General features: G+C 41.2%; 1 protein-coding gene across 1 annotated transcript in view; it reads right to left on the reverse strand.

Annotated features, from left to right (window-relative positions):
* The window catches only part of LOC124594407 (ubiquitin-conjugating enzyme E2Q-like protein CG4502), a 613036-nt gene that overhangs the window by 26932 nt on the left and 565880 nt on the right, over positions 1–20224 (reverse strand). The window contains exon 5 of the mRNA XM_047132777.1: positions 8667–8901. Within this exon, the coding sequence (XP_046988733.1) occupies positions 8667–8901 (235 nt within the window). The remainder of the gene's footprint in view (positions 1–8666; positions 8902–20224) is intronic.

Below are 20224 nucleotides of genomic sequence, written 5' to 3' on the forward strand. Positions count from 1 at the left end.
CAAAAATGCTAGTCGCAACCCAGGACACTGTAATTCGCTTGCGGAATCTCTTCACAGTACACAGTTGCATGTTTGAAGGTAGAACGCCAATTGTTGCTGTGTGTGTGTGTGTGTGTGTGTGTGTGTGTCAGAGAGAGAGAGAGAGAGAGAGAGAGAGAGAGAGAGAGAGAGAGAGACGAAACAGCTAGTGTAGCCAGCTTGTTCTGAAGCGCTCTGGATGTCAGCTAAAGCACGATCCTCGATGGATCGCTGTTGGCTATGCGAAATGGGTTCGATGCAGACTGAGGTACTGGGTATCAGGCATGGGTTTACTGTTGAAATACTAACAGCGGACGTTCCAAAAAGAATCGGGTGACATATTCATTCTTCCCAAGTAAATTTTGCAAAATTACCACGACGAGAAAAATCAGAGACATTAGAGCTCATACGAAGGTTTATATAAAGGCGTTCTTCCCACACATCATTTCCAAATGCAACCTGGAAATGATATTGGTACATATGTAAATGTGGCTAGATACTGAAGTAGCTACACTTTTTATACGTTGATCATCTTGTTGTTCCTAAATAGTGTAAACAATTTCTACCACTGGTCCGGCGTCCTACAAGTTCAACAACGGGGAGATAGTGGACAGCGCGATGACTGATATTTAATGTGGTCCACTTGAAGGAATAGGAGCGTGGCACAATCCAAAATACGGGCTGACATTTCTGTGGCTACCGGGAGGGTGACAATGTTGAATGCTGTGCATAGAAGTCTTAATGGAAGTGGTTGAGGCGTTTGCAGTGGGAACACTCGCGTGTATACGTAACAGCAATTAATTGAAAGCCGTTCTCCGCTCGGAGGAGCCCAGGATTGTTTCGCAGAGTAAGAGATGACACGATTTTCATGCCCAGAAATCAACTTCCGTGAAAGATGTTCCTGCCGACGAGACAGTATTTGTACCTGTACACGTATTAGAGTACCTCTAGAAATGTGGTATGACTTCAGTGTATTTCTTTGTAACACTGATTGTGTATGGCTTTAGGGAGGACATTCATATACTTGTGGAGCAGTAGCTAGTAATATCAAACTTTAAGAAGAGGTCAGGCCAAACGAAGCTCATCTCATTGACGGAAAAAGTCGTAGGACATCTCCAGAATTTGATAGAAATTCAGTCGGCGGTAAGTTCAAAGCTTGAAGCCGGTCGTCTGTCCGGAAGGATTAATAGAATTGATAATTTGGAAGAGCCCAACCACGTAAAACTGATATCCAGGTGAGAGCAAGAAAAAGAGAGAAATTTTTAAAGTTAACATCCTGTCAGCAATGAGGTCATCTTCGGAGCAGCAGCTTCTTAGAAAACTATGAGGAAGAGGCACCTCGCGCTATTCTTCCTCACATTTGTTAGAAATAATTTATGAAAATCGTGAAAAATCCAAAATTTATGAACACCCCATCTCCAGAACACGCTTCCAACATTTTATTCACTGCATCAGCTCCTCACTCCGTCACTAGTACTCGTCCTGGTCCAGCAAGTATTAAATCGGAGTTTCAACAAGGTCTCGACACTAAACCTCTCACCTACGAGCAATAGTTAAGGGACACTATTCCTTCCTAAATTTATACACTCTAATCAATCAGGCACAGCAGAAAATGACAAAGCATATAAGATCGTTCCATTTGTTTAACAATGTATGCTACCCTGTTGCAAGCTTTTTGTTTCGACGTCGCCTCATTGATTTTCGTGTCAGTGTCACTATTTGTGTGTTCAATGCGTTGTCTAGCTGGTCTGCCCAGACTATGAGAACCCCGTTCAGTGCATTATGCTGCACAAGGACTGAAATGGTCACCCGTAATCGAACACAGTCCTCTTGACTGTGTCTCAGTGCTCTGAGGACCGATCAAGGAGATGCTCACTGACTCGCTGAGACGTTCCTGAATTAAGTATCCCACATACTCTGCAAAAAAAAAAAAAAAAAAAAAAAAAGAAAAAAAGGTGAAGCATCCATAGGGGGAGGAAGGAAAGAAATGAAATTTCGCTGGTTGACAGGTTATATGACATTATTTTAGTTATTACAATATCGAGTCAAATTTAGAAATAGTTTGGTAGTAAGAGCCCACTTATTAGTGTGACTTGCACCTCCTCTGGCTTGGATGTATACACTGATTGTGTGGGGGAGCGTGTCATAAAGCCGTTGCATCCTCTCCTGAAGCAAGCCAGCCCATTCATTGGTCCTTTAATCCTGGATACTGGCACGCGGAGGGCGTTTAGTCTAACTGAAACTCAGTGCTACATAGGGACAGTAACAGACTCAGCCATTATGCTACATGTTTCGCTGGATTCCCACTTCAACGGATGTCTTTATTCAGCTGATACTCTATATATAAACTCACATTACACTCCAGCTGAAAATTCCATATCTCTCGATTACACTGTCAAGACTCATTATTGTGATCACTCCTGCCATCGAGAGTAAGCACTGATTGCTGTGCAGAGGCCATCAACGTGCCCGGGGTGTAACATAGTTGGACGCTGAGAGGTCTCCACTGAATGTGGAACTGCTGTCTATCCTGTGGCTCTAATGACTGTAGAATGGTAAGCAGCGGAGTCCTGGAAGTTCTAAGAATCCTGCATGACGGTCTTCCCGACTTTGTAGCGCTGTGACAGGGCACATGAAATCGCTGAAAGAACGTATCATTCACGGTAAAGAGGATCATTCTGTATTGGTGCACCTAATCTCCTAACACCACCGTTTATACTGTGCAAGATATTGTACGGCGTACTTGATCTCTTAGGAACAAATGATCCTGAGGGAATAGGGAGCATCACGACCAATACAGGGATCAGTGACACAAGATCGTTGTAACGAGATTAAATACTGTAACATCAAAATCTACTAAAAGTAAAGTCAGAATATGTCTATTAGAAAAAGTAGATAAAAATTCGCTTTTCTCCTTCCTAAGACACAGTCTACATTCCCTCAGATCTAACTATGTGAATGTAAACCACACGTGACTCAAATTCAGAGAAACAGTATCAACAAAATTTGAAAGATTATACCAACTCGTATATTAATAAGCGGCGGAACTGGTCCCCCACGATACACAAAACAGATCAGAAGATTACTCCTCAACAGAGGCGAAGTCTTACAGGAGCTCAAAATTTAGCCGTATTTCAGTACGAGATGGTTTTAATAGTTTCCAAAACGAAACTCTGTTTCGAAATCTGACTGAAAATCCAAAGACATTGTGGTCGTATCTAACGTACACCAGCACCGAAACAAAATCAATTTTTTCTCTGCGTAGTTCAAATGGCTCTGAGCACTATGGGACTTAACATCTGAGGTCATCAGTCCCCTAGAACGTAGAACTACTTAAACCTAACTAACCCAAGGACATAACACACATCCATGCCCGAGGCAAGATTCGAACCTGCGACCGTAGCAGTCGCGCGGTTCCGTGCTGAAGCGCCTAGAACCGCTCGGCCACCGCGGCCGGCTCTCTGCTTGGTAACAATGGTAATGTTACCTATGACAGTGCCACTACATACAGTTTCCGAAACTTTCTCACCAAATGAGAGGGAGTAAAAATTCCAGAATACCAATCAAGAACTGATGCCAATATGAGTACCTTACAAGTACATATCATCGAGTAGCGGAGCAGCTCAAATCACTTAAGAAAGGAAAGTGTTCCGATCCAGACCAATTAGATTCGTTTCAGTGTATGCTGCTATAATAGCTCCGTACTTAGCAATGGTATACAGCCGTTCGCACGGAGGAAGATTCGTAACTAAACACTGGAAATTTGCGCAGGTCACACTAATCCTCAAGAAAGGAAATGGGACAAATCCGCTGCTTTACAGACTCATATCAATGACGTCGATCTCTAGCAAGATTTTGGAACGTATACTGTGATCAAATATTATGAATTACCTCTAAGAATACGATCTGTTGAGACATAGTGAGCACGAATTCAAAAAATGTCGTTCTTGTGCAACACAACTAGCCTTTTATTCTCATGATGAAGTGATGTATCAAGTATCAACAGGAATCTAGAATTGATTACACATTTCTAGATTTGGTTCCGTTCCTCACAAGTGGCTTATAATGAAATTGTGTGCCAGTGGAGTACCGTCTCAGTTGTGCGACTGGATTCATGATATACTGCCATAAAGGTCACAATTCGTAGTAATTTACGGAAAGTCATCCAGTAAAACAGAAGTAATATTTGACGTTGCCCGCGGAAATGTTATACACTCTCTGCTGTTCCTAACCCATATAAATGGTTTAGCAGACAACCTGAGCAGCTATCTTAGATTGCTTGCAGATGAGGCACTCATTTATCGTCTTGTGACGTCACCAGAAGATGAAAACCGATTGCAAAATGATTTAGACAATATATCTGTGGGGATCAGATGTAATTATGTAATTACGTTTTCCTGGAGACACAATGAGTCTCTACTTTAGGTAAGGATAAGAGCTGTAGCAATGAATCAAAATCTGTGACACAACAAGATTGTTCTGCTTACTGGGCAGATCAAATACACCGTATTTCTTTTTTTTTAGTACGGCCATATCAAGGATTTTTTTCATTTCATTTGTTCCTCGCTGTTCTTGTTATGTGATCTGGGCGGACGTCACATGACACCCCTTCAAGTTTATCGTTGAATAGTCCACTCAGTTTTTTTTATTTTTTTATTTCAGAAGTCAGCCAGCCCTCTGACCGAACACGCTGAGGTATAGTGCTTGCACCCTGGAATTGAGGTTAACACAGCTGCACGGAGTACCCTAACACAAACTTTATTTCACAGCTCAGCCCATCTGCCTAGTAAGGAGGAGACCTGAATTGAAGTCCCAGACTTGATACAAATTTTGATTCATTACTTCAACTTCTATCCTCATCGAAGTTATCTGTGCAGTGTGAAATGTGGCAATTGACTCTAAATAATGAAAAATGTGACATCATCCACATGAGTACTAAGAGGAATCCGTTAAATTTCGGTTACACGATAAATCACGCTAATTTGAAGGCTGTCAGATCAATAATATACCTAGGGATAAACAGTTACGAACAACTTAAATGCCAACTGTCACATAGATAATGTTGTGAGCAAGATAAAACAAATACAAATACTGCATTTTATTGGTAGAACACTTCGAAGATGCAACGAATCTACTAAAGAAACGGCCAACATTACGACTGTCCGTCCTCTGCAACAGTGTTGCTGTACAGTATGGGATTCTTTCGAGACAGGACTCACGGAGGACATAGAAAAAGTTTAAAGTTTGGCAGCTCGCTTTGTCTTATCGTGAAATAGGGGAGAGAGTGCCACGGATATGATAAGAGATTTGAGGTGGCAATCACTTAAACAAAGAAGCATTTTTCGCTGAAGCTAGATCTTTTCACGAAATTTTAACGTCCGACTTTCTTCACCACTGCGAAAATATTTTGTTGGCGCCCACTTACGTAGGGAGAAATCGTCATCGCAATAAAATAAGAGGCGGTAGAGAAATAGGATGAAAGTGGTTCGATGAATATTCTGCCAGGCACTTATGTGTGAATCGCAGAGTAATCGTGTAGATGTAAATTTACATCCTGTCACCTAGCCCAATACAAAGTGGCATTCAACTGCCCTGTAACCATCCATTCATGTTCCTTATATTTCGGTCACTCTGCCTCGTTTCATCTAGAAATACAATAGATGTGACTCTGTCAAGCAGCTCTTTACTAGTACTGTATTTGAACAACACAGGATTGTGTTTCCTACATATGTGTAGTAATTTACATTTTCTTTTTTTTTTACATTTAGCGCATGCTGAAATTCATCAAGCCATACACAAAATCTGTCCCAGTCATCAAGTATCTCCCTACAGCCACTTAACAACGACAACTTTCCGTACACTACAGCATCATCAGCAAATATCCGTCGATTGCTGCTCACGCTATCCGGCAGATCTCTTATGTATACATGGTCTAATGGGTACAAGTGCAGGTATTTTTACAGTGGTACCTTATGATATGCATGTATCTGTGTCCTGGTTGTTTTTTCTCTACGTCGAACAGTCTTCCCACAAACACGTCACAAACTTTGACGGGGTAATGGGTATAGCTATTAGTCTTCAAATGACGTAAATACTGATGTAATGTTTTTCAGCACTTTGTCCTCAGTCACCAATAGAAACGTCTGCACTTAAACCCGTTTCACTTTGTATAGAGATCAAGAGTGGAATTTTCAAAACTTTCTGGGGCGCTCATGGTGGTATCCTTGTCTCTGATGAACACTCCCCGTCCAGGACAAGGTACTGGGTCGTATTACTTAAAACGTAATCTGGGAAACTATCTCCTATGTCCTAACCTCTGCTTACAGTTTGCATTGTGTCACTGTGACGAACTCTCAGCGGAAATATTGGAATATGGAATCTGTCTGTTGCCCTTCATCCATATATTGCGAGATACCACCAGAGAAAAGGAGAACTGATGGTGTTGTACGCTGCGTGGCACGTATCGACGTCCATGTCCATGTGGCCGCACATCTTTACATTTAAACACAGGCCGCTGTTTAGATGAACGTCCATTCACCGAAAGCTACAGGCGCACCATGTGTGCAGGGTGTCTGAGGAGGTATTGTCAGTATTCAGGGATATGACAGGAACGATCATTCGATGCAAGAAAGTCTATTAAACATGGGCTCTAAAGTGCATAACTTAAGAGCTATGAGCACTGAAAAAGTGTTCGTAGCTCTTAAGGTATACGGTTCAAAAGAAAACACGCAAATGACGACAAGCAAAGGTTCATAGAGACTCGTGCGTTTATGAAAAGATCAATGCACGAAGCATACAATTACTACCGCCGTCATACCTTAGCAAAATATCAGGCAGAGAATCCGGAAAAATTCTGGTGCTTTGTTTAACAGCCAAGTGGATCTAAGGCTTTCATCCTATCACTTATTGACCAGTCTGGTGTGGAAATTTGGCAATTGAAGATAGCAAAATGAAAGCCGAAGTTTTAAATTTCGAATTTAAGAAATCATTCACGCAGGAGAATTGTACAGACATACCGTCGTTTGACGATGAAATAGACTCCGATATGTACGACATACTAATAAGCATTCCTGGCGTACAGAACAATTTAAGGAGTTGAAAACAAATAAGTCACCAGGTCCGGATGGAAACCAAATTCCATTTTTCAAAGAGTACTCTACGGCAATGGCCACTTATTTAGCTTGCATTTATCGCGAATATCTCACCCAGCTCTAAATCCCAGGAGACTGGAAAAAGGCGCAGGTGGCTCCTGTTCGCAAAAAGGACAAAGGAACGGACCTGCATAATTACAGACCAATATCCCTAACATAGGTTTTCTGCAGAATCCTTGGACATTTCCTCAGTTCGAATATAGAAAATTTTGTTGAGACCGAGAAATTTTCGTCTACGAATCGGCATGGTTTTAGAAAGCATCACTGGTGCGAAACGCAGCTTGCCCTTTTCTCACATGATATACTACGAACTATCGAAGGAGGGCATCAAGCAGATTCAATATTTGTAGTTTTCCGGAAAGCGTTTGACACGGTGCCTCACTGCAGGCTGTTAAAGAAGGTACGAGCATATGGAGTACGTTCACAGCTTTATGAATGGCTCTCACACTTCTTAATTTATGGAAGGCGAGTGTTCATCAGACACAAGGATATCGTGAGGAGCGCCTCAGGGAAGTGTGATAGGACCGCTGTTGTTCTCTGTATACATAAATGAATTGGTGGACAGGGTGAGCAGCAGTCTGTTGTTGTTTGCCGATGATGCTGTGATGTACGGTAAGGTGTCGTAGGTGCTGTAGGAGGTTACAAGGTCACTTAGAAAAAATTTCCGATTCGTCTGATGAATGGCAGCTTGCTCTAAGTGTAGAAAAATGTAGATTAATGCGAAAGAGTAGGAAAAACAAACCCGTAATGTTCGGATACAGCAATAGTAGTGTCCTGCTTGACAAAGTCAAGTCGTTTAAATCTCTGGTCGTCTCTTTGCAGAGTGATATGGAATGGAACGAGCACGTGAAGATCGTGATAGGAAAGACGAATGGTCGGCTTTGGTTTATTGGGAGAAATTCTAGGGAAGCGTGGTTCATCTGTAAAGAACACCGCACACAGTACGCTAGTGCGGCCTATTCTTGAGTACTGCTTGAGTGTGTGGAAGACGCAGCAGGTCAGATAAGGAAGACATCGGAGCAATTCAGAGGTGGGGTGCTAGGTTTATTACTGGTAGGTTCGAACACAACGCAGATGTTACGGAGATGCTTTAGGAATACAAATGGGGATCCCTGGAGGGAAGTCGTTCTTTACGAGGAACACTATCGAGAAAATGTAGAGAACCGGCATTTGAAGCTGCCTGGAGAGCAATTCCACTGCCACCAACATACACTGCACGTAAGGACTACTAAGAAAAGATACTAGAAATTAGTGCTCATACGGAAGCATACAGCCAGATGTTTTTCCCTCGTACTGTATGCGAGTGAAACAGGAAAGTAAATAGCTAGTAGTGGTACGGGATACCCTGCGCCATGCGATGTAAGGTGGATTGCAGAGTATCGCTGTAAATGTAGATTTTGCTTCGAATGATCTTTGCTGTGACATCCCTGTATACTGACCATTCCTGGCGGGAAACCCTTTGTTCGCAGCGTTTCGATGAGAGGCGCTTGCTCTTACCGTCTTGTGGGCTGCGATGGCGCCGGCCTGGGAGCCGCAGGCGCCCTTGTCGGCCGAGTGCCCCGCGGCGGCGGCTCCGGCGCCCGCCCCCGCAGCCGCGGCGGAGCTCTTCTTGGGCCGCAGCAGGCTCAGCGCCGACTTCCGCACCGGCGCCGCCGCCCCCGCCACTCCGCCCCCGCCTCTGGCCTCGGCGCTTTCCGCCGGCGTCACCGCGTCCCTGTGGTGGTAGCCGTGCCTGTCGACAAACGGAGCCAGTCATTAGCACCACCACTCCCGCATTTCCTGTTTTGTCAGTGCTCAAACTGTGTAAGTAAAAATTCCACTGCGTGCATGAGACTACGCCATTCAAAGCAATCATTCTACTTTATCGTGTCTGCTGCTACCAATATCTGTTTATTTATATCCACAGAGAGTTTCAAAGGTTGAAACCTTCGTCAGCACGTGGACTTACCTGTGTTAATACGACATGTGTGTGTTTTGTTACGACTTTGGGGCACTGTCTCCAGTGGTCACGGGCTGCTTTTCTTGTATTAACACTCTGCCGTCCGGCGACACTACACTGGTGTCGTGCGCGAAATAACGGTCAGCGGCCGGCGACACCACAGTGGTGTCGTGGGTATGGTATCGCTCAGTGGCCGGTGACGCCACAATGGTGTCGTTTGCGTAGTATCGCACAGTGGCCGGCGACAGCACTTTAGTATCTTTTGCATTCTGTTGGTGTTTTGTATCGGTAACAATAAGTTACACACGTCAATAATTTTTTTGTTTTTATACGTACTTGTGCCCTTTCCTCATGGCAGAATAAAGAGACGATTCGATTATTTACGATGAATGCTCGGAGCAAAACTTGGAGGTTGCCACTACATCGCGTATGTCTCATCATGATCCGGTTAACAGACTTTCCAGTCACATAAAGCAACACCAACTAATAGGCCTACGTATTTCCGAAAGGAATAAACGAAAACGAAGAAACTGCCATGTATGTTCCAAAAACAAAGAAAAGAACAACAAACTTAATGTGCAAGTCTTGTAGAGTTGCGTTACATCTTGGAGACAGTATATCTTTTTCATGTGATACGCAGCAAAACAAAGTACCAAAGACAATGCAAATAAACAAATACATGAAACAAATAAATTTTGTATTTATTTACGATGTATATCTTCGAAATTTCATGACAGTAGGGAACAGGGTTGAAAACTTAGGAGAACTAACGATGAGATTAGTAAAAGTATCAATTTATAATCTCCCGATAATGTCAAGAACGGCTGGCGACAAGCCAACTAATCCGCATTAGCGCTGCCGGCGCCTAGCGAATATATTTGTACGAGACGTGCGGACGGCAAAGTGTTAATACATCACAAATAAACTGTTAACATTCTGTAAATAAAGACGGTGTCTTGATACTACAAAATGTAACAGGTTATTTGCGATGTATTACGACCAGTTACTGGTAACAGTAAACTTGTTGTTTCATTCGATAGCAATAACAGTCACGGTAAAGCCTAACCCAAAAATGTTGAAGTTTAATATGTACCATGTCTTCCCATTTTACAAAAGATGTGTAGTGGAAGAGCAAGAGTTAAGTTGCCAATCACTGTAACTCAGTAGAGACCTATCGACTTAGTCCTATCTTTGAGAACTATTATCACCCACACATGAATGAGGCATTTATTTTATCTTATTGAGTTGTCAACCGTAATCTCAAACCACCAATCTTTACAGAATCGGACTTTCTCATGTAAAACATCTTCAAACGTCTAAAAATATGTTTAAATTTTGTGATAACTGCTCAGGTTATCAAACACTGGGTCGGTATAGCCTGGTTAATTCTCGCTCCATTTTAAGGAAACGTAGCTTCTCACACGTCTGAATAACTATGATGTTCTATTTATTGAACTATGTGCCGTACAATGACATGATTTTGCAGATAAGTTATACAGTGTGTCTCAGGAGGAATGGGCCGTAATCAGAGATAAGAAATGATCATTCGAAGCAAAAAAGTCTAACAAACATGGGTTCTAAAACGCGTATCTTAAGATCTATTAGCACTTTTTCATCGTTGATACCATGAAACAAATATCTTCTATTGCAAGCTCTTCGCTTTCCTTGTTTTGAGTGGTGACAGCATGGACCAAGACACGAAAAAACTGAATGTGGACGCTGAAGTACATAGCTTCAGAGCTATGAACACTTCTTCTTCTTCGCTAGTGCGAAACACATCTCTTGTGCTGAATAAGTGCTCACAGCTCTTAACGTATGCATTTTAGAACCAACGTTTTCTAGCAAATTTTTTTCTTGTTTGGTCCAATCACTTCCTTCCAAACTATGGAAAATAACAAGCTTGCAGTAGAAGAGATTTATTGCTTAGTATCGAAGACGAAGATGTGCTCATAACACTTAAGGTATGCATTTCGGTTCGATGTTTACTAGACTTTATGGCTTCGATTGATCGTTCCTGTCAAATCCCAGAATTTTGACCGTTCCTCTTGGGACATTGTGTATAGTGTATGTGGATACTGTCTGAAAAATATGTTGCGAACAGAGCAAGCAGTAAACATGTAATAAATTAAAACGTCACATATTTGATGCTTAAGTTTTAGTACATGAACAGCGGAAATGTAGTAAGCGGTAAACTTTTTGCATTTCATTATTTTGTGGGTGTTGTATTCGAGGAAAAGTTTCATATCGCTTTGAAAATAGGTGTAAAGTTTGTTAGAAGTCGCTAAGTGCTGACATTCTCAAATTCTGGATGAATATAATGTGACATTTGCGCGCCATGGGGTACGCTGCTTCAACACATACACACAGTTTCTACCTTTAATACCTGTGTTATTGCGTTAAATTTTTAAATGTTAGTTTATACCTGCTTACTAGTAGATTATGACACGATTTTAAATTTTTAAATTTTGTTAGTAATTATTAGGAAAAATTAAAAATCAAACTTTTGTTGATCTTGGAGGAAGATAGACAACCTGTAACTGGGACGAAAGATGGGATGGCTGCTTTAGTTGTTTAGTAGTATAGATGGGGCCCCTGCATCAATAACACGAGGTGCAAAAACATGTAACACTGCCGATTTTGTGCAGCTAATCGAATACGAGGAACTAACTGCAAATTTAATTCTTTTTGTGAATGTTGAGACTGTTCTCAAAGACTTCCCAGAAAAAAGGAAATTTGTCCGTGATCATGTAATCTTGAAGTCTGGAAGAAAGAAACTCAGAGCTTACCGTCCCGTCGACGACACAGTAATTAGAGACGCAGCATAAGCTCGCATTAAGGAAGGAACGGAACGGAATTCGGCCGTGGTCTATTAAAAGGAACCTCCCTGCCACTTGCCTTAAGGGATGCAGGAAAATCACGAAAAACGTAAGGCTGGATGGACAGGCGGGCATTTTAACCGTCGTCCTTCCGAATTCGAGTCCAGGGTGCCTTTTGAACACAATCTCATTTCATGGCAACAAATTGTCAAATGGAATCAGAAACATAAAATAGCTACATCACAAATGAGTAAATGTTTGTGTTGTGTATGTTGTTGAGATGGAAATTACGGTCGCCAGTCCAAATATGCACATGTACTATCGTTAACAAAGTGAACACTGTACACGACAAAACTTTGAATAAACTACTTGTTTGTCACTTTACTAGTGAATACAGAAAACAACTATAAAACACCTAGGTACAGAAATTAAGTATTTGTCTTTGGTTTAGGACTGAAAAGAATCTTAATGGGTAATAATACTTACAGTCTGGACCTAAGGAGTAATTATGAAATAATGGCTTTAATTATTCAGTTGCAATTTTGAAATGACTGACCGAACAGAACTCATAGCTAATAATTAGTAAAGTGGCACTAACGTCCAACCAAAGATTCGGTATCTAGATTTTTCGAAAAAAGAAATATAGTAATAAAAACTCCATTTTTAAAGTAGTCCAAGCGTCATTGGTTTCGAAAATGCTCGATATCTAATGATTAGGTTCTTAATATGCTATTACGAAACGGATTCCAAAATTGCTAAAGTTTGACGTCAGCTGTACACTTTATATGTGACATGCCGCACGGGGACACGAACCCGGATTTCCTGCTTAACGCAAGTCGTCACCTTAAGTCTTCGGCTGTCCGTGCACGGTCCCCGGACCGTCCCAAACTTCTGTATGTCATGTATTATCTGTATCCCCTACGGTTACACTTTGTGAATCCTGCACAGGGAGGGAGAATTTTTTTATAACCGTTACATTAGCGCGCCGAGGCGTATATACCAATGATGTACACCCTATATGTATTTCTACAGTGTGTATTACACTAGGGTGTACAACTACAGACACTGTGTGAATCATTCGTAAGCTACTGCATGCGACGACAGGTGAAACTGTCACTGTGATTTAAAAGCGCAAATACGCTAAGCTTATGGAAATATGTTGATCAGTCGTATTATTAAAAATTTGTCTGATAATTTATTTTAGTGGGCATTCCACGCAGTAGGCACAGCAACAAGCGACAACCCATAACCAAATTACAGCTGTTTGCGCAGGCTCTACCACCCAGCTTGTTCCTGAGATGGACAGGCGACTCTAACAAGACCATCGAATAAGTAATTCATGTAGAGGACTGCGTGACAAGAACGGGGAATGTGGTTAACATTGTAAAAAGGAAGTGTTTCTTAGTTTTCTGTCTCTGCCAGCGAAAGTGTCCGTCTCCGAAGCTGAGCAGACAATGTGTTTCATTGTAATTCGGAGGACCCAGGTTTCATTCCCAACACTCCCGACGATTTTTCTTTGGTGGGAAGACTGGAACGGTATGCACGCAGCCTCGTGATGCCAATGGAGGATTTACTTGACAGAGAAGTAACGGTCGCTAGGTTCGGAAAGTTGATAACGGCTGGAAGAACAGTGTGCTGGCTCCATGCCCCTCCGTACCACACCCACATGACGCCATATTGTGGCAGTGTATGACGCGGCAGACGGTCGGCTTCACGTGGTCTTCAAGGTATGATCACGGACTTCCGTATTCCTTGGTTAATGATAATATGGTTTCACTGTGTTTTACGTCAGATTTTTTTTTTTTTAAGTAAGTAGGGTCGTTGTTGTTGTTGTGGTCTTCAGACCAAAGACTGGTTTGATGCAGCTGTCCATGCTACTCTATCCTGTGCAAGCCTCTTCACCTTCGAGTAACTACTGCAACCTATATCCCTCTGAATCTGCTTATTGTATCCATCCCTTGGTGTCCCTCTACGATTTTTCCTCTCCACACTTCCCTCCACTACTAAATTGGTGATCCCTTGATGACTCAGAACGTGTCCTACCAATTGATCTCACTTTTTAGTCAAGTGGTACCACAAATTTGTCTTCTCCCCAATTCTATTGAGTACCTCCTCATTAGCTACGTGATCTACCCATCTTATCTTCAGCATTATTCTGTAGCACCACATTTTAAAAGCTTCAATTCTCTTCTTGTCTAAACTATTTATTGTCCATATTTCACTTCCATACATGGCTACACTCTATAGCCGGCCGAAGTGGCCGTGCGGTTAAAGGCGCTGCAGTCTGGAACCGCAAGACCGCTACGGTCGCAGGTTCGAATCCTGCTTCGGGCATGGCTGTTTGTGATGTCCTTAGGTTAGTTAGGTTTAACTAGTTATAAGTTCTAGGGGACTAATGACCTCAGCAGTTGAGTCCCATAGTGCTCAGAGCCATTTGAACCATACACTCTACACAAACAGTTTCGGAAAGGACTTCCTGACACTTAAATCTATACTCGACGTTAACAAATCTCTCTTCTTCAGAAACGCCTTCCTTCACATTGCCAGTTTTTATATTTATGTCTTCCCTACTTCGACCATCATCCGTTATTTTGCTTCCCAAACAGCAGAACTCATTTACTACTTGAAGTGTGTCATTTCATGATCTAATTCCCTCAGCATCACCTGATTTAATTAGATAACATCTCATTATCCTCGTTTTGCTTTTTTCGGTGTTCATCTTATATTCTCCTTTCAAGACACTCTCCATTCCGTTCAACTGCTCTTTCAAGTCCTTTGCTGTCTCTGATAGAATTACAAATAAGCAGGGTAGGTGGTGTAAAAGTACGCACAGGACAAGGGGCGTATGAAGCTTTAGGTCCCTAAAGCAGAAGTTCGCCATTATTCCACCAAACAGCGCATACACCATCATCTCTTCACGGGGTGAACACGGCAAGTGACGTCCCCTGACTCTGCAGGAAATTCGCTCAGTGGAAAATGAGTGAAAATAAGCGAATACGAGTCTCGTCTTATCAGAAGATACTCGACAGTTTCAAATAAAAGGACGGTCGAAGTTTTCTAGGTATTTTCAAGGAACTTTATGTGCCTTTTGCCACACGATCAGCTCAAGCGAACTAGTGGCTAAGTGGTTAGCGTCGCGGCCTTTTAATTTTGGGTCCTGTGTTCGAAATCCGACTATTGTTTTTATTTATTTTATTTTTACTTTTATTGTTTTCAGTTATGTACCCATTTCCGGAGATTGTTACTACATGAATGTTTCTCATCAAATTTGGGGATAGAAGCGGGTTATGTTGATTATAAAGTGACAACTGGATTTCACTTTAAGTGTTTTACATTTGTTATATAATATATGTGTTTATGTTATGTTGAGGGGTTACAATCTTTTTAAATTCTCATATTCTGATATTTCATTCTCGTATCATTTCTTATTCTTATATTTTGTTCTAATGTTTATTCTCAAGGAAGATTTGGTGCATTCCCTTGGATGTTACCGATCGTAGAAACATTTGAAACACAGACATTGCGAATTCCACGAGCATCGCGCGATCGCAGGGTTGCCACAGTGAGATTTCATCGAATGAATGTCATTCGGGAAAGAAACGTCTTTAACATTGATGAAGATTTTGCACGTTCGCAACAATTTCGCTGCAAACCATGCATAATGGATCACTTTTGTGAAAAGTGGTGCTTGCACTCGATTACGAATCAAGATACACTACAGGAGTTTCACTGAAAAGAATTTTAAATAATTCATTTTTTTTAAAATTCATTCATCCGACATACAATTGGTAGACGAATAAGGACAACGCTATATGAGTACACACTACAAAATATTCATGTAGCAATCTTCTACAGATATGGGAATGTAAATGAAAATAAAAAATAAAGGCATTATCCAGGTTTCGAACCCGCGGCTGAAAGTTAACTGGCAACGATGCTAACCGCTGTGCCAGCCTATCGTCCGAGGATATCACGTGATAAATGCACACAAACCTCGAAAATATTTACAAAACTTTGACCATCTTTTTTCCAGAAACAGTCGAGTATCTACGGATAAGCCAAGACACTGAGCGAAGTTTCTCGGAAACCAGATTATGGCACTAGCCGTGTTCTTCTCGTGAGCTCTGTTCGGGAACCTTATGGCAGCGGGAAAGAATTCGATTTAAACCTTGTTCAGTTTCGATTGAGTGTAAGGTGAACATAAAACTACTTAAAAATCAGATAAACTCGACTAAGACGACATTAGAGACGGAGCACAAGCTCGATTTGCGTCAAGGATAGGGAAGGAAATCGGCCATTCCCATTCCAAGGAACCATTCCGGCATTTGCATGGAACGATTTAGGGAAATCACGGAAATCCTAAATCTTGGTGGCCTGACGCGGATTTGAACCATCGTCCTCCCGACTACAAGTCCAGTGTACTAACCACTGCTTCAGATCGATCGGTTTCTCGCTGCTGGAACTGGCAGCTATAGCCTACCAATATCTTCTTTTTTCTCCACGACTTCAGTTGTGTGTGTTATCTGTAGCGTGCTGAAAAAGAAAATAGAGGAATTTGGTAAAAGTACGCAGGTCTCATGGGGTAGGAGTTCTCGGGGCGTAGTTTTATTCCATCAAGAAACTATTTGCGATCTTTCAGCCCATAACCTGTATTTTGACTTGTGCAGTCCCTTCTAGCGTAAAAAAGGAAACAAGGAAGACTAGGGTTCAACGTCCCGTCGACATCGGGGTCATTAGGGACTGAGCTCGAATATTTCAAGGATAGGTAAGAAAATCGACAGTGCCCTTTCAAGGGAACCTGGCCAGCATTTTCCAGGAGCGACTAAGGGAAACCACGGAAAACTTAAATCGGGATGGCCGAGGCGGATTCGAACCATCGTTCTTCAGAAAGTGAGTCCAATGTGCTAATCACTGCTCCACCCCGCTCGCTCTTTCTAGCGTATTCAAGCATTGATTGTTGGTGTTTATTTACCCCACATGTCTTCTTAGACAACTTAAGTTTTCTTTTCAGTAATTTTTCTCTGATTGGGTACTGGTTTTTCCAAACATACATGTACCTACCTCATAAGCACACTTCGAGTATAATCACATATTCCACAGTGACATTTTCTTTTCAGAAAGCAACCGAGAAAATCAACTCGACGGCCATTAAGAGAGCCTCTCTATCGTCAATCTTTTGACGTTGTTGAAAATAAGAGCTCAATAGATGGCAGGCATCAAAAGCTACCGGGTTTTCAGAGGCTGCCTTAAGGAAAGTCTCAAAACAGGCAAAACTAAGTAAGCACCTCGGCCGATTCACAAAGTTTCTTCATTAGAAGAATGACGAGCAATACTGCCACTCTGCATTTCCCTTGATAAACGGTTTTTCGGCCTTGCTATTGGATCATTACGACATTTACTTTTTGAATTCGCCGAAAAATAGAAAGTTCCTAATTTGTTTTTCTATGTATTTATTTGTAATCTTTATTATTTTATTCAGGTGAGTGTTTAAGTATGCACCAAGTACTTCAGGCCCGTGTGCTCTTACCCTGCATTTTGAGAAAAATTTTATTACTCCTCTAATGATAACTGGATGACAAACTTTCACACAATGTTACCAAGATATCAAAGTAGGTTTTGCTTTGTTGCTGCTAGTTTTTTAAATATTTAGTGAAACCAAAAATGCGTAAATTTTTAAACAATTTTATTGTTGCACAAAACTCTGTACTTTACTCTCCTTTTCACCATAATTTCTACTAGTATTAAGACAACTGCTATAGCGAATAGCCAACTATTGAATTCAATCCCCAAATAAATCGAACGTCTAATTTTCAAACCACTGGAAAACGACCTTTTTGAGGTCATTGCCATTACCGTGTCGCTAACACCCTTAAATGAATGTTGGTTTCTCTGTCAGTAGCTACCAGACCAGGTCTACACGGAACGAGGTCAAGTCGGTCCCTACCATATAAAGCGATCAGATTTTTTGATAATTGAGCCGCATGTGGACAGGCATAAACATGAAGAAGAAAAGGAAGACGTCTTGCCGAATCACTTCGAACTTTTGTTTAGTTAAACATCTTAGGTTTGATTGAGTTCCCCTGTGGTGAAAGAAATCCCATCATCACCTAACAAGCTCAAAACACAGTGCACATGATGTCTCAGATTGAAGTTGTTTGCATGATGTTCACCTTTCTTTCGTGGTGTTGAGTGAATCCAGTCTATGTATTATTGTTTCAATTGGAGTATTACACGGTACACCTTTTTTTTCGTCTCCAGTGACAGTTAGGCTTAAAATTTCATGCCCGTGTCTCTCAAGGTAAATCAAAGTACTTGCTACTGAATTAGCATTGTACGCCTCAGTAGATATTTTCGGTAACCAGAGTGAGCCAAACTTCCGGTAATTTAAATGTTCTGTACAACTTTTTTAAAGGACACAACTTATTATATAAGAAATAGATCGTAAAGTGTCTGCTTCCTTGAACGTTTGCATTAACTTTCCGCGTAAAGTATTCAGTAATTCTTCAGTGGTGAAACATGATGACCCATTCGCACGTCCTCATAATCAATAATATGGCCACGTGTAACGTTTTAACCTGCTGTTTTATCATTCTATCGCTCGTAGTGCTTTCATTCTAAATTTCACTAATCTGCCTATTAATTTCGACCGCATTCATGTCTTTCGCACACAGAAAACGAATCTCTCTGCGTATTTCACACATGGCGGGATTTTCAATTAACTGAGGTCTTTTAAATAAACACAAACGATCGTAAGCACGGATTAATGCATCGATTATGGTGTTTGTGGATAGTCAATATAACGAGATACTCATCCGGCATGCAAGAATTGCCGCCCACAGCAATGCAGCATCCATATTTTAAAACGGTACTTACTTCAAAAACACGATTCATAATTTATATTGACATAAAGGAGCTTAGCGAGCTTTATGTTTTTCTGTTTCAGGACAAGAACAAGAATGGGGAAGAAAATACTTGTCCATTCAGCTTACTTGAGAGTAGAAAGAAATTAGAGGTTAATATGTTTTACAACATCCCACTGAGATCAACGTACCTTGGACACTATCTTTGCTGATTCGAGAAAAATTAAATCAACTTCTGGAAAACAAAATACGACGAAAAACGATGCATAAACATTTAATGGAAAGGGGGCAGCTTGAATTTGCGCGACACGTTTTAAAACTAAAATCGTATTCTGCACAAACCAATTTACCGCTGAAAAGCGCCCACGTGACGCTGCCGTAATCCCTTTACGCCTGACAATATCCCTGGACGTTAATCAAACGACAGAGTTTGCATATAGCGCAAAATACAGTATTAACCCTTTATGTACCGTACTAATTGCCTCTGCCTGAAAGCAAATCCGGAAATAAATTGCGCAGCTCTCTGGTCTGCACATTTCTGTAAAGCATCACACGACTTGCAAAACGCGCTCCGGAGAAGGAAAATTTTAGTACATTACATTCTGTCAAAGAAAGATGAATAATTTGCATAACATTCAAAATTAAAATTAATATACGTCGATTTACCTCCAACTTTCCTTCTCGGAATGCAATACGAAAATCCCTAGATAAGAAAGCAAGACAGTGCCTTTTAGAAGAAAATACGCAATTTGAAGAGAAATAACTTTAGACAATAGATCTGACTTCCAATACCTTGGCTATGGCAAACTTACGACACTGATCAGGCTGTCGATCATAAACTGAGTAAGTACAAATACTATGTGAGACGATCAAAAAATGTTATATAGAAAAACGCGAAAAAACAAGAATGACGTTTTATTAAGTACCAATTTTATGTACGGCTTAATGACGTGGGTAACGAATACTAAATGGCTTGGTAAGATACAGATATTCGTAAGAACAATGAAAGGCTGACTGGAGAGACGTAAAAATGTCTATTTGTTGAGATAACAGAAAATTTTTAAAATAGGCCGCGATCGAAAACATTTTTGTGCCTAAACTTTTTCCCTAAACACTGGAGACGTCCTCAGATTCTACAAAGACATAGTTAGATAATTCGTAAACTTCACAAGTTCAGAAAGTTAACATGCATGTTTATAGCTTCGGAAGATATCTGCTGCATTAGGAGACGAAATGACAGAAACAGAAATTGCCTTAGTCTAACAAACATAAAACAGAAATCACCAAGTCTGTAAATACCGACTGTGAAAAACTGCACTGTAAAATAAAGAAAGATTGGTCTCAAGGCTGAACTGAATGCCATAAGGAATAACGACTGGAGACATTGGGAATCGGAGGAATCGTTGGTGATACTTTTCTTTGTGACCGGGAAAGGCGAAT

This window comes from Schistocerca americana, chromosome 2 (genome assembly GCF_021461395.2).
Source record: "Schistocerca americana isolate TAMUIC-IGC-003095 chromosome 2, iqSchAmer2.1, whole genome shotgun sequence".
Lineage (NCBI taxonomy): Eukaryota > Metazoa > Arthropoda > Insecta > Orthoptera > Acrididae > Schistocerca > Schistocerca americana.